The 12,691-nt window shown below is 37.0% G+C and overlaps 1 protein-coding gene across 1 annotated transcript in view; it reads right to left on the reverse strand.

The window, feature by feature from the left end:
• The window catches only part of CPSF4L (cleavage and polyadenylation specific factor 4 like), a 28,349-nt gene that overhangs the window by 3,662 nt on the left and 11,996 nt on the right, over positions 1-12,691 (reverse strand). Inside the window, exons 2-4 of the mRNA XM_074260669.1 lie at positions 12,147-12,197; positions 6,120-6,272; positions 974-1,069 (exon numbers count right to left, since the gene is read on the reverse strand). Of these exons, the coding sequence (XP_074116770.1) occupies positions 974-1,069; positions 6,120-6,272; positions 12,147-12,197 (300 nt within the window). The remainder of the gene's footprint in view (positions 1-973; positions 1,070-6,119; positions 6,273-12,146; positions 12,198-12,691) is intronic.

Genomic DNA, 12,691 nt, shown 5'->3' on the forward strand with positions numbered 1-12,691 from the left:
ACCTTTATTTACTAGTTTAGTAGCCTGGGAGGTTTCTTATACCAACCACACAGTTAGCAATTCTAACCTTGAAAAGAGAGATTTCTTAAAGCTAGCACAGATAGACAAGCTGTGCCCAGAGGCTAATAATGCCCAAGAGAAACAAACCAGCCATTTAAGATTAAAAGAAACGAATAACAGAAACGGTATTATAGCCAGATTAGAACATCCATAATTATTTTTAAGACTTTTTGATAAAATGGTGGCATTTACCATTACAAAAATTAGGGGTTGGAGAGAATTGAAGCTAGGCATATAAGAACTATAAATCACCCCCAAGGACTGTTTTGGCTACATTTCCCAAATTTTGGGGTTTCACTCTTCACACTGTTTTTAATGTTTTGTCTTTTTTGTTGTTTTATTTGTCTGACAAAGACCCCTTTTGGGGTTTTCTTGGCAAAGATACTGGAGTACTCTGCCATTTCCTTCTTCAGCTCATTTTACAAATGAGGAAACTGAGGCAAACAGTTAAGTGACTTGCTCAGGGTCACACAACTGGTGTCAAAATGAGTCTTCCTCACTCCAAGTTCAGTACTCTAGCCACTATGCCACTTAGCTGCCCTTTGTCCTTTGATCTGCCAGTTCTTTAGAATTAAAATATTTTATTTCCATTTGATTTTTTTCTTCAGTAATCTTTTGCTGAATTTAATTTTTTATTGCATTTGATCATGCATTTAAATTTTTTTTTCATTTGTGAGGTTTAAATGTCCTAATACATGGTCAGTTTTTGGGAAGGTGTCATGTATAACTGAAAATTATGTATATTCTTTTCTATTGGTAGAGATAAAAAAAGCTGAAAAGATTTCTATTTTGATTTGAGCATTAATGTCAAAGACTAGGGAAGCTCATCAATAAACCACACCCTTCTCCCTCCTGACACATTTTTCCATAATAGGGAAGAAAAACTGAAGTCTTCTGTCAATCACAACCTTACCGAACTTGCAGAAACCTTGATCATACCAGGGGCAATCACGCATCTTGGAGGCAGGGTCAGCATGAAGGAAAAGGCATTCTTTATTGCTGCATTCCCCTGAAATAGTACCAATCACAGCTATATTGTGTTCATCTCTTAGAACTCCTCCCTCCATCACATTCCCACACCTATTTATATTAATTTGGGTTCTTACATGGGAAGTGCACACCTTTCTTCTGAAGTCTTTTGCCCTATAAACACTACTAAAGCATTTCCATATATCTCCTATAAATATATGTCTAACTTCATACACTTTCCAGAAAAATGAAGAGCTCTACTATTCTATTCTGCTGACACAGTATTAGGGTAATAGCTAGTCTCCTTGCCCAATAGGTCCATATGAAGGTTCATGAAGTCCCTCTGATATGATAATAATAATAGATAAATCACTTCTCATTGACTACCATTATATTGTACTTTAAGGTTTTCAATGAACTTTATATATAATGTCATTTGAGCTTCACAATCCTGTGAGGTAGGTGCTATTACTGTCCCCATTTTATAGATGAGGAAACTGGAGCTAAAAGGTTAACGTCAGTTAGCTAATGAATGTCCGAGGTCATATTTCAGATCAGGGCCTCCTAACTCAATTCCAATATCCTACTTCACATACTATTTAACTATTCTCTCCCAAAGGGAAGTTATAGATCTAAGTGTCCAGTGATTCAAAAGTCTAGTTCTCATCTCATATGAATTGAATTTATTTGGGGGTAAAAACATGTTTCCATAGACATTACCTTCATATTAAAATTCAAAGATTCATTGCTTTTCATATTTGTATGGAATCATTGAGTATGATTTCCTCAATTTACAGAGGAAATTAAGTGACTTCTAAGGTTAGCCAGTACCATAACCCAAGATACAACTCCAGAAAGGCATCTTTTAAACAGATTCCTGTTTTATATAATGATACTATAGAAAAACAGACAAGTAGGCAACGAAGGCAAAAAGTTAGTGTAACTCAATATTTTTAACTAGAAGAATCAGTGTATAGAGGATTTATAATTTTTACTCTTATCATCTGGCTCTTAAGATACTTGACTATGCAATTCTTTTTATCATCAGAAGGTGGTGCTAACACACCATTTTCCCTAGGTGTCATTTTCTGGCGAAATAATGGCTATTAATTGTTATCTCCAAAAATCTTTTGTGAATTGATCAGATCAAAAAGGTCAGAGACCACCTCTACTTTCTCCATCCCACACCACCTATTCTCATCGGCCGCTCCCCCTTCTTCCCTTTCCCTCCCAAAGAAGACTAATAAAAGTTCATACAAGTAGGACTGGATCTGTAATTCCATTGGTATAAAGGAACTCTTAGATGAGTTCCTTCTAAATATTTGGTATAAAACACATTGTTAGAGATTTGCTTAGAGTACTGAGCAGATAGGTATCAAAAATGGGTCTTCCTGATTTCAATGATAGCTCCATATTCACCAATCAAAACTGCCTCTTTGAGTGTAAACTGTGAGCATTTTTTTGTTTTTCTTCCCAGGTTATTTTTACCTTCCGAATACAATTCTTCCTTTGCAACAACAACAACAAAATTTGGTTCTGCACATATATAATGAACCTAGGATATACTATAACATATTTAATATGTATGGGAATGCCCGCCATCTAGGGGAGGGGGTAGAGGGAAGGAGGGGGAAAATTCGGAACAGAAGGGAGTACAGGGATAATGTTGTTAAAAAAACTACCTATGCATATGTACTGTCAAAAAATGTTATAATTATAAAATTAATTTAAACTGCCTCTTTGGTCATCTAAAAGAAAGGGGGCAAATAGGATGCTTTGGATAGGATATCAAGGAAGGATAATATGTTTTCATTTGTTCCAGAAACAAAAGAATAGACCTCTATGAATAATAAAGTCCTGAATGGTTTCAAAGAAAATCAAAGATACACCTAGCTTTTAAAGTTGATGTCTTATCATCAAGACCTGTCATAGGACATCCACTGGGACTGGGTCAAATCCAGTATGGCCTCAGACAGGTCACTTACCCTCCTCCTTAAGCCTTGGTTTCTTCATTTGCAAAATTAAGGTATTAGACTTGATGTCCTCTTAAATCTTTGATTTACAGATCTATGATGCCATAACTACTATTGTCAAGAAGATACTATTGGCAAAGATAATCCTTAAATCTGATCTCCTGTGACAATTCTTACCATAGAGAGGTGATTCTCCTCTTTATCAGCTGGATTGGAGAACCTCTCATAGAGCTGGGCATTAACTCTGGCTCTGTAAAAATGACCATGTCTATTGGCTTCTTGATGAATGATATACTCTATTTTGCTGAGATGACAGCAATTCTTTAGATTAATTCCCATGGTCCATAGCTCAAGAAAAGGGAAAAGGAACCATATATGCAAATATGTTTGTAGTAGCTCTTTTTGCAGTGTCAAGGAACTAGAAAGTTATTGGATACCCATCAGTTGGGGAATGGCTGAATAAGTTATGGTATATGAAGGTAATGGAGTTTTATTGTTTTATAAGAAATGATTAGCAAGATTTCAGAAAAGCCTACATGAACTAATGCCGAATGAAATAGGCAGTACCAAGAGAACATTGTACACAGTAACAACAAGATTATGTGATGATCAACTGTCATGGGTTTGACTCTTCTCAACTATGAAGTGATTCAAGGCAATTCTAATAGGCTTGTGATGGAAACTGCCATCTGCATCCAGAGAGAGAACTATGGAGACTGATAGGAAAAAAAAATAAAAATACTTTCTTGTGATTTTTTTTCCTTTTGGCTTTTCTTGCACAATGTGACAAATGTGAAAATGTGTTTAAAATAATTGCACATATTTAACTTATGTCAGATGGCTTGATGTTTTGGGGAGGGAGGGAGGAGATAAGGAAGAGAGGGGGAAAAATTAGAACACAAAATTTTACAAAAATGAACACTGAAAAGTATCTTGACATGTATTTGGAAGAATAACATTCTATTAAAAAAGAGATTCGTTTCCATGACTAGGGGATTGTATTAAGATATTGGTCACTGGGATCAGGGAAGACATGCACTTAATGAAGGAATCTCTCCCCTAAATCACTGTAAGAAGAGTGAAGAAAAACTGTTTCTAATCTTTTATAAGCACTTGATTTTTAAGATGGATCCAATATATTCTCTAGGAATTCCAGTTGGGGGGGGTGTGTGTACTTTTTTTCCACAGGAATTTCCCAGTCTCAGCACATGAAAATGACGATCAAAGTGAACTTATTTGGGTAAGACTGAAATGACACTTCAAGAACCTTACTGCCTCTTTGTCTTTTGTTCCTTCCCTGATCACAGGCATTTGACCAGCAATCACTGATCCCAAAAGATGCATATGTGCAACCTTGAAGGCTCTCTTGTTAGTTAAAAAAACTCCTGGGTTTCTGATGGATGCCAGCTGTCCACCAAATCATGCTTTCTGCAATGATGCAACTTCTCTGAGAAGATGATCACTTCTGGGAGAGTGCTATCTCTGAAAGGACTAAGAAAACCCATGCTGCTGCTCCCAACTAGCTGAGAGAGCTTGATTTTGTGAATTTATTCAGATAGGTCAAAGGGAAGAGTAAAACTATTACACATTCTTACAAAGTGGTTTTTAACCTCTCAGGCAATTATAATTGGAATGATGGGTTTTTGCTTCATGTTTTAAGTACTTGTTACTGTGTACTTAGGAACCTCTGGTGTTCGAAGCATTTAAAAAAAATTTTTAGCAAAGGAAAAATAGCTACCTTGTACTTAATATCAACTTTATTTATCAAGTAGCTTTTGCAGAAGGGATACGTTTGGTCCCTTATAGGGGGGACCCTAGTCATGAGCCATACCTATGATTTATTTAAGAGATTTTCTCCCAGGAACAATGAGCCAGATAATTTGAGAAAAGGCCAATTTTTCTGTTTTTAGGGGTCAGGTCCTTCCCAAGAATGGAGAGAAGGGAACAAGGATTTATGAAGTGCCTATTATGAGCTAGGCACTGTGCTAAGTGCTTTACAATTATTATCTTACTTGATCTTTCCAGTAACCCTTCAAGGTAAGTGCCGTTATTATTCTTATTTTATAATTGAGGAAACTGAGGCAGACAGAGGTTAAATGACTTGTATTGATGCTAGGCTGAAGCACTGTGCCCCCTTTTCCCTAGAAGAGGACTGGACTTCCTGAAGTCCACCAGGATTGGGTTGGAGTTATCACTCTTCTATTTAACAAAAATCCTCAGTGATATGAAGGAGAAAACTCAAATCAGATGAAGCCAGAAAGTACTTCATAGATCAAGGATGATATTTTTAAAATTATATATATATATATGTATATATACATATATATATATATATATATATATATATATATATATATATATATATATGTATATAAATGATTAGCAAGTTAAACAGAATACACACTTTAAAAAAATACAGTAGACATTTGTCACCTTTTTTTCCAGATGAGGAAACTCCAGGCCCTGAGAAGGGTTATGATCACTAAAATAGTAAGTGACAGAGCTGGGATTTAACCCAGCCTGTCTAACTAGATTCTTCAAGCTTTCTATTTCAGTATGCTAATAAGAAGGGATATCTTTGTAAAGACCTGCACAGAAAATTTCTGCACTATATTTTGAAGACTGGAGTTGGTTTTCCAGTACACACACATACATACACAAACACCCTTCCAACTTTCTCTTGGGAGACAGACATATTGGTTATTGTTTTCATTCTCAAGGAAAACCGAAACGACATCACTATGTTGGGTTCAAAGAACAGTGTGTCTGACTGTGGCTGATCAAACCAATAGGAGCTCAAAATATTGTAGCATAGGTGGGGCACAAATATTCCATAGACAGGACATGTACTAGGTACTCTTTGCAGCAACTTGTAGTTTACATTTCTCTGGGAGGTGAGGAGAGGAATTAACAGTGGCAGGAGTCCTTTAGGAAACTACCTAGCATCTCTGCACCCTGGGGTGCCTATCTTACCCTTCCTCTCTGAATTTCCTTTCTTTCCTTAGGACCAAATTTCATGGAGAGTCCCTTAAACTCACCATTCAGCCCTTCCTTAGTAGGGTACCAAAGGAATGGGCACTAGATAGGTGAATATGAGCACCAAAAAAGATGCATTACCAAATTTGGAGTAGAAATAACATTCAGGCATCTTGGTGACATCATATTGGTGCAGAAATTTGCAGCAGTCGCTCTTCTTACAAAGCCCCCGCAGCCAGTGTTTACATACTACTGTCTTTTCCCCATCATCATGCCGGAAGGGACAGAGCTTGCCTAGAAAATAGATGAACCCCAAGAAAATCAAGCTTATCCCTAGCATAGGCTCACCTTCACTTACTCCTCCAAATAACATCAATATTTTGGGAGGAAGAAGCATAGGGATGTTTTAACTACTGATTTCCCCTTCTTCCTGAAACTGTACTTGAATCTCCTCCCATTGAGATGTTTAGACATTTTTTTTAAGATTAAAGGAAGAAAACACTTAAAAGGGAGGGAGAAAAAACATGAAAAGCTAAGGTACAAAAAAGGTAATCCTACTTACTACCTAGCAAAGTACAGCATTATTATAATAGGCCTATTCTGTAAAACTTCGGATTAGCTCCTACCTAGTAATATTACATTTAATGGCCTATTATTTAAATAGAATTTTTTCTTATTGCTGACAATAAAAGAAACATTTAAATTCTTAAGTTTTCAAGTCACGATGTTGTCAGGAGGAAGGGGTTCCATCTAAAATGATCATCATTTGACATCAGACCTAACCAAATATATTTCTCTTATCAGTCTTTAATTCCACAATTAAAATTTTATTCCTAAGAATAGTAATACCAGTATTATATGCAAGAATTTTATATTTTAATAAGGCCTCCCAAGTAGTTATGACACACATTAAAATGTAACTGGTGTGGGAACAGCAATGTGACTTCCAGCTGCAGTCCAGATGTTCCCCAACTGGGGTAATACCACTAAATGCCAGGATATGATTATAACCCTCCTAGGTCCCTTAGACTATTTTAAAATAATTTTGAAAGTGGCTGTACTAAGAACAAAAAAAAGAATGTGGGGTGAGATAATAGGGCCCTGGAAAGGGAGGTAAGAATAGATTAGGTAACTTCACCTACTCCCCTGGCTTCATCTGTAATAAGTTCTAGTCTTCCTAAACTGTATCTCCAGACCTCACTGCTTTCTTGGTTACTGGCTCTGATTTCTAATTGCTGCAAGACTTCTCAACCTGGCTAAGTCTGAACTACCAGGGGGACATCATTATGAAAACTGAACTTTTTATCTTTTCTCCAAAACCTGCTTCTGCTTATGGACTTCTTAGTGAACATTGCTATTATTCTCTAAGTTACACAGATATTTATTCTGCTACTAGCTTTGTTCTAGTCTTCTTGATTCCTTGTCTGAATTATAGCAATAGTCAAACTGCTATTTCCACTTCCAGTCCATTCAATAAGTTGTTGCCAGATTAATTGTCATTATAAAAAATATTCATGAAATCTTTCTAATCACTACTTTAAAACAAACCAAAAGCTAAAAATTATCTTGTCGTATATCTGGGGAAGAAATAAAATAGTATTATATATGTAATATAAAATATAATATAATATATATAGGTATATATGTGTGTATATATTCATGCATATATATATATATATATGTATATATCTCAAATCAAAAAAAGTCAGTGATTGTTGGAATGCTGTCCATATTTCTTAAGTGATTCTAAGCAAGTCATTCCCTTTGCCCCAGTATTCTTATCTATAAAGTGGGGATAATAATAGCACCTACCTCTTGAGGTTATTATAAGAATCAGATGAGAAGATATATGTAAAGCACTTTACTTTAAAGTGCTATATAAATGCTTATTATTATTATTATAGGATCCTTATAATCTGGAGTCTTTCAGACTTATCTCATGCTTCTCCCAATCCATTCCAGGCTCCCTAGACTCTGTGATTATGTTCAGGTTCCCTGCTCTCTCTAATATTCCCTCCCCCCAGCCTGCTCCCTGTCCCCAATCTCTCTGTTGAAATCTTAGCCATCCTTTAAGGCTCACCTAAAATGTTGCTTTCTCTGTGAAGCTTTCATCACCTAGCTAGTTGAGTGTGATCCCTTCTTCTAATTCACAGAACACCTAATTTATATGTCTCTTAGGCTTTTAGGTTCTTTTTTTTACATGATAATGTTCCCTTATCTTCCACAGTAGATGGTAAAGTTTCTTTATGTAAATGACACCTCATTCACCATGGAGCTACATACTTTGTACAGAATAGTATTTGTTGGTTACAGAAGATACAATTTCACTTTACTTGTCATGCTTAGGGCAGTCTTCTTTTAGCTGCTTTTAAATATGCATTTATTCAATTCTTAATATATGCCAGACACTATGATAAGGGTTCAGAAGAGGAGGGGAGAGGGAGAGAGAAGAGGGGAGAGGAGACAGGTGACAGGGAAGAGAAAGAGAGAGAGAGAGAGAAACAGGAGACAGAGAGACAGAGGCAGAGAGAAAGGAAGGAAGGAAGGAAGGAAGGAAGGAAGGAAGGAAGGAAGGAAGGAAGGAAGGAAGGAAGGAAGGAAGGAAGGAAGGGAGGGAGGGAGGGAGGGAGGGAGGGAGGAAGGGAGGGAGGGAGAGAAGGTGGGAAGGTGGGAAGGAGAAAGGAAAGAAGGAAGGAAAGGAAGAAGGAAAGGAGGAAGTAGGAGGGAGGGAGGAAATAGGGGAGGTAGAGAAAAAAGGAAAGAAGAAAGAGAAAGATGGGAGAAAGGAAGGAAGGGGGAAAAAGAAAAAGAATAATTTCCACTTTAAATAAATTTACTGTTTATCCAGATCTCTGCCCCTATCTCCACTATAGCTAAATTATTTTTATCATTCCCTTTCTTATCTTCACAGCTCACTATCCAGGGATGGCCTTAGGAACTACTATGACTCAGTTTGTTTAGAGTATTTCTTTTATTTTCTTCTCTTCCACAGGCTCAGTAATGTTCTTTGAGAAGTCTCTAATGTCCCAGAAACAAGTCTGGTAAGGTGTTACCAGCTTGCTTTTAAACCTGCACCATGGGGCTAGCAGTGGAATTTCAAACACTGGCCAAGTCATCTCCCAGAGCAGCCATACCCAAAGTGAGGCCCAAGGCTTTTAGGAGGTTGATCTCAAAAAGCATATGATCAGGGAGCAGGAAGAGATATGATAATAGTTACAATTTACATTATATTTTAAGGTTTGCAAAGTGCTTTACAAATATTTTATTTGAAACTCACAACAATCCTGATATGAGTACTATTAATATTCCCATTTTATAAATAGGGAAACTGAGGCAGACAGGTGAAGTGACTTGCCCAGGGTAGCACCTCTAGGAAGGGTCATTGTTCTTTCCATTCTGTTACCCTCCCTTCCATAGCCAGTTGTAGACCTTGTTTCCAATAGAACCACACCTATTCTCATTTCCCCCCAAATTCTCCTACTTTACTCCCTTCCCTTTCCTTTGTGAGGCTACTGTAACCTTTAAAATTAGACTTTGGCCCCTCAGGATGATTACAACTTAAATGTCACCTGGTCACCTACAGCACTAGGTGCCACTAGGAAAATTTCATGCCCCCTCTCCTTCCCAGTATGTTAACGTTCAAAATGGAAATTCATTGTTTTATATTAAATTCCTTCTTATGTTCTGCTATGCACATGGAAATGTTCCTTTTTCATTCTTGTCTCATCTGGTATTTAAATTAAAAATTAATAAAAATATTGAAATGAATTTTTAAAAGTTCTCAGTTTACAAATTAGAAAAAAAAAAAAAAAAGATGAAGGAGCTGAAGTCGGACTACCTTCCCTGCCTCTGGGATGATGCATGTGGATGATGGGATGATAGCCAGCCTGGCCTCCATCTTCCTCCCAGATCACCTTCTGGTTGTAGCAGATGCCCCTTGAAGGGTAGGTTCTTCAAACCAGAATAGTGAAAGTTGAATAAGAGTCTTTTCTTCCTTTTCATTTTGGGTGGGACAGAGTGAGTGAGTTGGAAGATTCCCAAACTCATTCTAATCAACTTTCTAGTTATCCAGATTTACCACCTCAGTGTCAATCTTTGAATCTTCACTTATCACCTCATCTAACGTTAATAAGACAAAATCAAGTATTTGCTAAATAAAGATAAAGAGTTTCTCCTTCAAGGAGCTTACAATTGAATGATCTCATGTAAAATCTTGCTGCTTCTACCTCCACATTACTCATGTCTATCCCTTGTCTTCAACTCACAAATTCCCCTTTTGCCTTGACTATTGTAATAGCATTTTAATTGTTTCCCTGCCTCAACTCTCCCCACTTTAATATACTCTCCACTCAGTTGACAAAGTGATTTTCCTAAAATTCTGGTTTGATCATGTCACTTTCTTACTTAATAAATCCCAGCAGCTCTATATTGGCTTTATATCAAATATGATTTCATCATTTCATCCTTTGAAAGTATCTGGTTAAAAATTTTATGAATTTTATATCATTAGTAGAGTATAATAATATATGGGGTCAGCTGTGTTGCACAATGGAGTGATAGAGGCTTATCTTCTTGAGTTCAAAGCTGGCCTCAGACACTTCCTATTTATGTGATGCTAGGCAAGTCATTTAATCCTGTTTGCCTCAGTTTGCTCTTTTGTAAAATAAGCTGGAGAGGAAAATGGCAAACTTTAGTATCTTTGCCAGGAAAACCCCAAATGAGGTCATAAAGAGTCAGACATGATGAAAAAAATGACTAAAACAAAATAAATGGTAGTACATGTATGTAATTTTAAAATAAGTAAATATGCATATATTGGTTGTTAATGCTCAAAAAATTATTTACTAATGGGATACACAATCAAAAAAATTTGGGAGACCACTGCCCTAGCAGATGAAATATTCACCTACTTATGGTAGTTGAGCAGTGACTTAGGATAGTAGCTGGTAGGAGAGGATATGGGAAGTGGGGAAGTAGAGAAATGCAAGAAGCTGAAATATTATTAACCATTAAACTCTTCTGCTGTTGCCAAGGTAAAAGGATCTTTCTCTTTTTAGCACAAATACTTCGGTGTTCTTTTCTGTGACTTCTTTCCCCTCTCCAAGACTTCCTTGATTACAGGTTTCTTCTGGGGCAGCAGGGATGACCATAAGCCTCAAAAGTTTCCCATGTGAAATTTGATTGAAAGCCAATTGAAGGTTGACCGAGAGCCGGAAGGGACCTTTTATTTAATTATAGAAAGCTACTATGTGAACAGGGAAGAACAAAACACCAACTCAGAAGAGGACAAAATGTCCACAGAAGAAATCTTAAAGAGTGATATGAATTGGTCTCAAGCCCAAAGAGGCTTCTTGGAAGTGCTCTTAAAAGATTTTAAAGGCAAATAAAAGAGGTAGTGGAAAAAATGAGAAAAGAAATAAGAGACATGCAAGAGAGAGTCAACAGCTTGGAAAAGGAAGATAAGAAATTGACTGAAGAAAACAATTCTTAAAAAAATTACAACTGGCCAAATGCAAAAAAAAAATCCACTGAACAACACCTTCAAAAGTAGAATTAACCAAATGTTCAAAGAGATATAAAAGCCAATTGAACAAAATCAGAAGATACCTTCTCCCTCTGAGACCACCTAGTCCAACCCCCTCATTTTACAGTTAAGGGAACTAACAGTTTTGCTTCCAGTCATGCAGGTAGTAATTTGTCAAGAGGATTTGAATTCAATCACTCTGGCTATAGAGCTAGAGTTCCTTCTACTGCATTATGGAGAGATAGTTGTCAGGTGGGGAAAGAAACCTTTTTATAACCTTGCAGGTCACACTATGACACTTTGGTAGCCAAGATCTAGTTAATTGTGGTTGTTGATTGTTCAGACGATTCATAGATGAGGAAATTGAGTTAAACAGGATTAAATATCTGAAGCCAGATTTGAACTGAGTAAGATGAGTCTTCCTGACTGCATTTTATCTATTGTGTCACCCAGCTGTCCTGGATAAAGGTCTAGTTTATCCTTCTCAAATCCTAAGTCCCTGTACTTTGCTCTGGTCCTACTACCTTTTTTCTGTCTCACCTCTTTCCCCCAATTCACTTAAATAGATTTGAAATGGATCAGACAGATTATATTTCTTAGGCATTTAGTCCCCATCCAGACCATGCTACTTCTTTTCAACTCACCTTTCTCACAGAGGCCTTTGAGAAAGAAGGTACATACAGCCACCCCCGATTCTAGAAGTGAAGAAGAAAATAACCTAAATTATGGAATTGGCTTCTGTCCTTAACTCTCACTTTTAAAAGAGGAAGAAAGAAAAAGAAAAATCTTATTATCCCAGAGCATTCCTAAACTGGAGACCATTTGTGGCAGGCATTAAATAACAATAATACACACCCCTTCCTAAAACATTCACCACCACCCTCAACTGCTGCTCCCTCTTCTCGCTTATAAAATCTTTCCTCTCTTTGCTTAGCTCTCCCCCCCTTGACTTGTGGGAGAACACTGACTTGGGAATGAGGAGAGGGCAAGGTCAAATCTGTTCTTTATTGTAATCACCTTATCTTTCAGGATTCTCAGAATATCTCATATGCAAAATGGCTGTGTAGTTGCTGGCTCCTCCTAGAGCTCTGGAGAAGACAAAAGGTCAGGTCTGAGCTCCTGAGTAAAAAGATTACTCTTGAAATCCTAGATCAGATCAGGTGGTCCTTGATTTAATCTTTCCTTTCTG

Source organism: Sminthopsis crassicaudata, chromosome 4 (assembly GCF_048593235.1).
Source record: "Sminthopsis crassicaudata isolate SCR6 chromosome 4, ASM4859323v1, whole genome shotgun sequence".
In the NCBI taxonomy this organism is placed as follows: domain Eukaryota; kingdom Metazoa; phylum Chordata; class Mammalia; order Dasyuromorphia; family Dasyuridae; genus Sminthopsis; species Sminthopsis crassicaudata.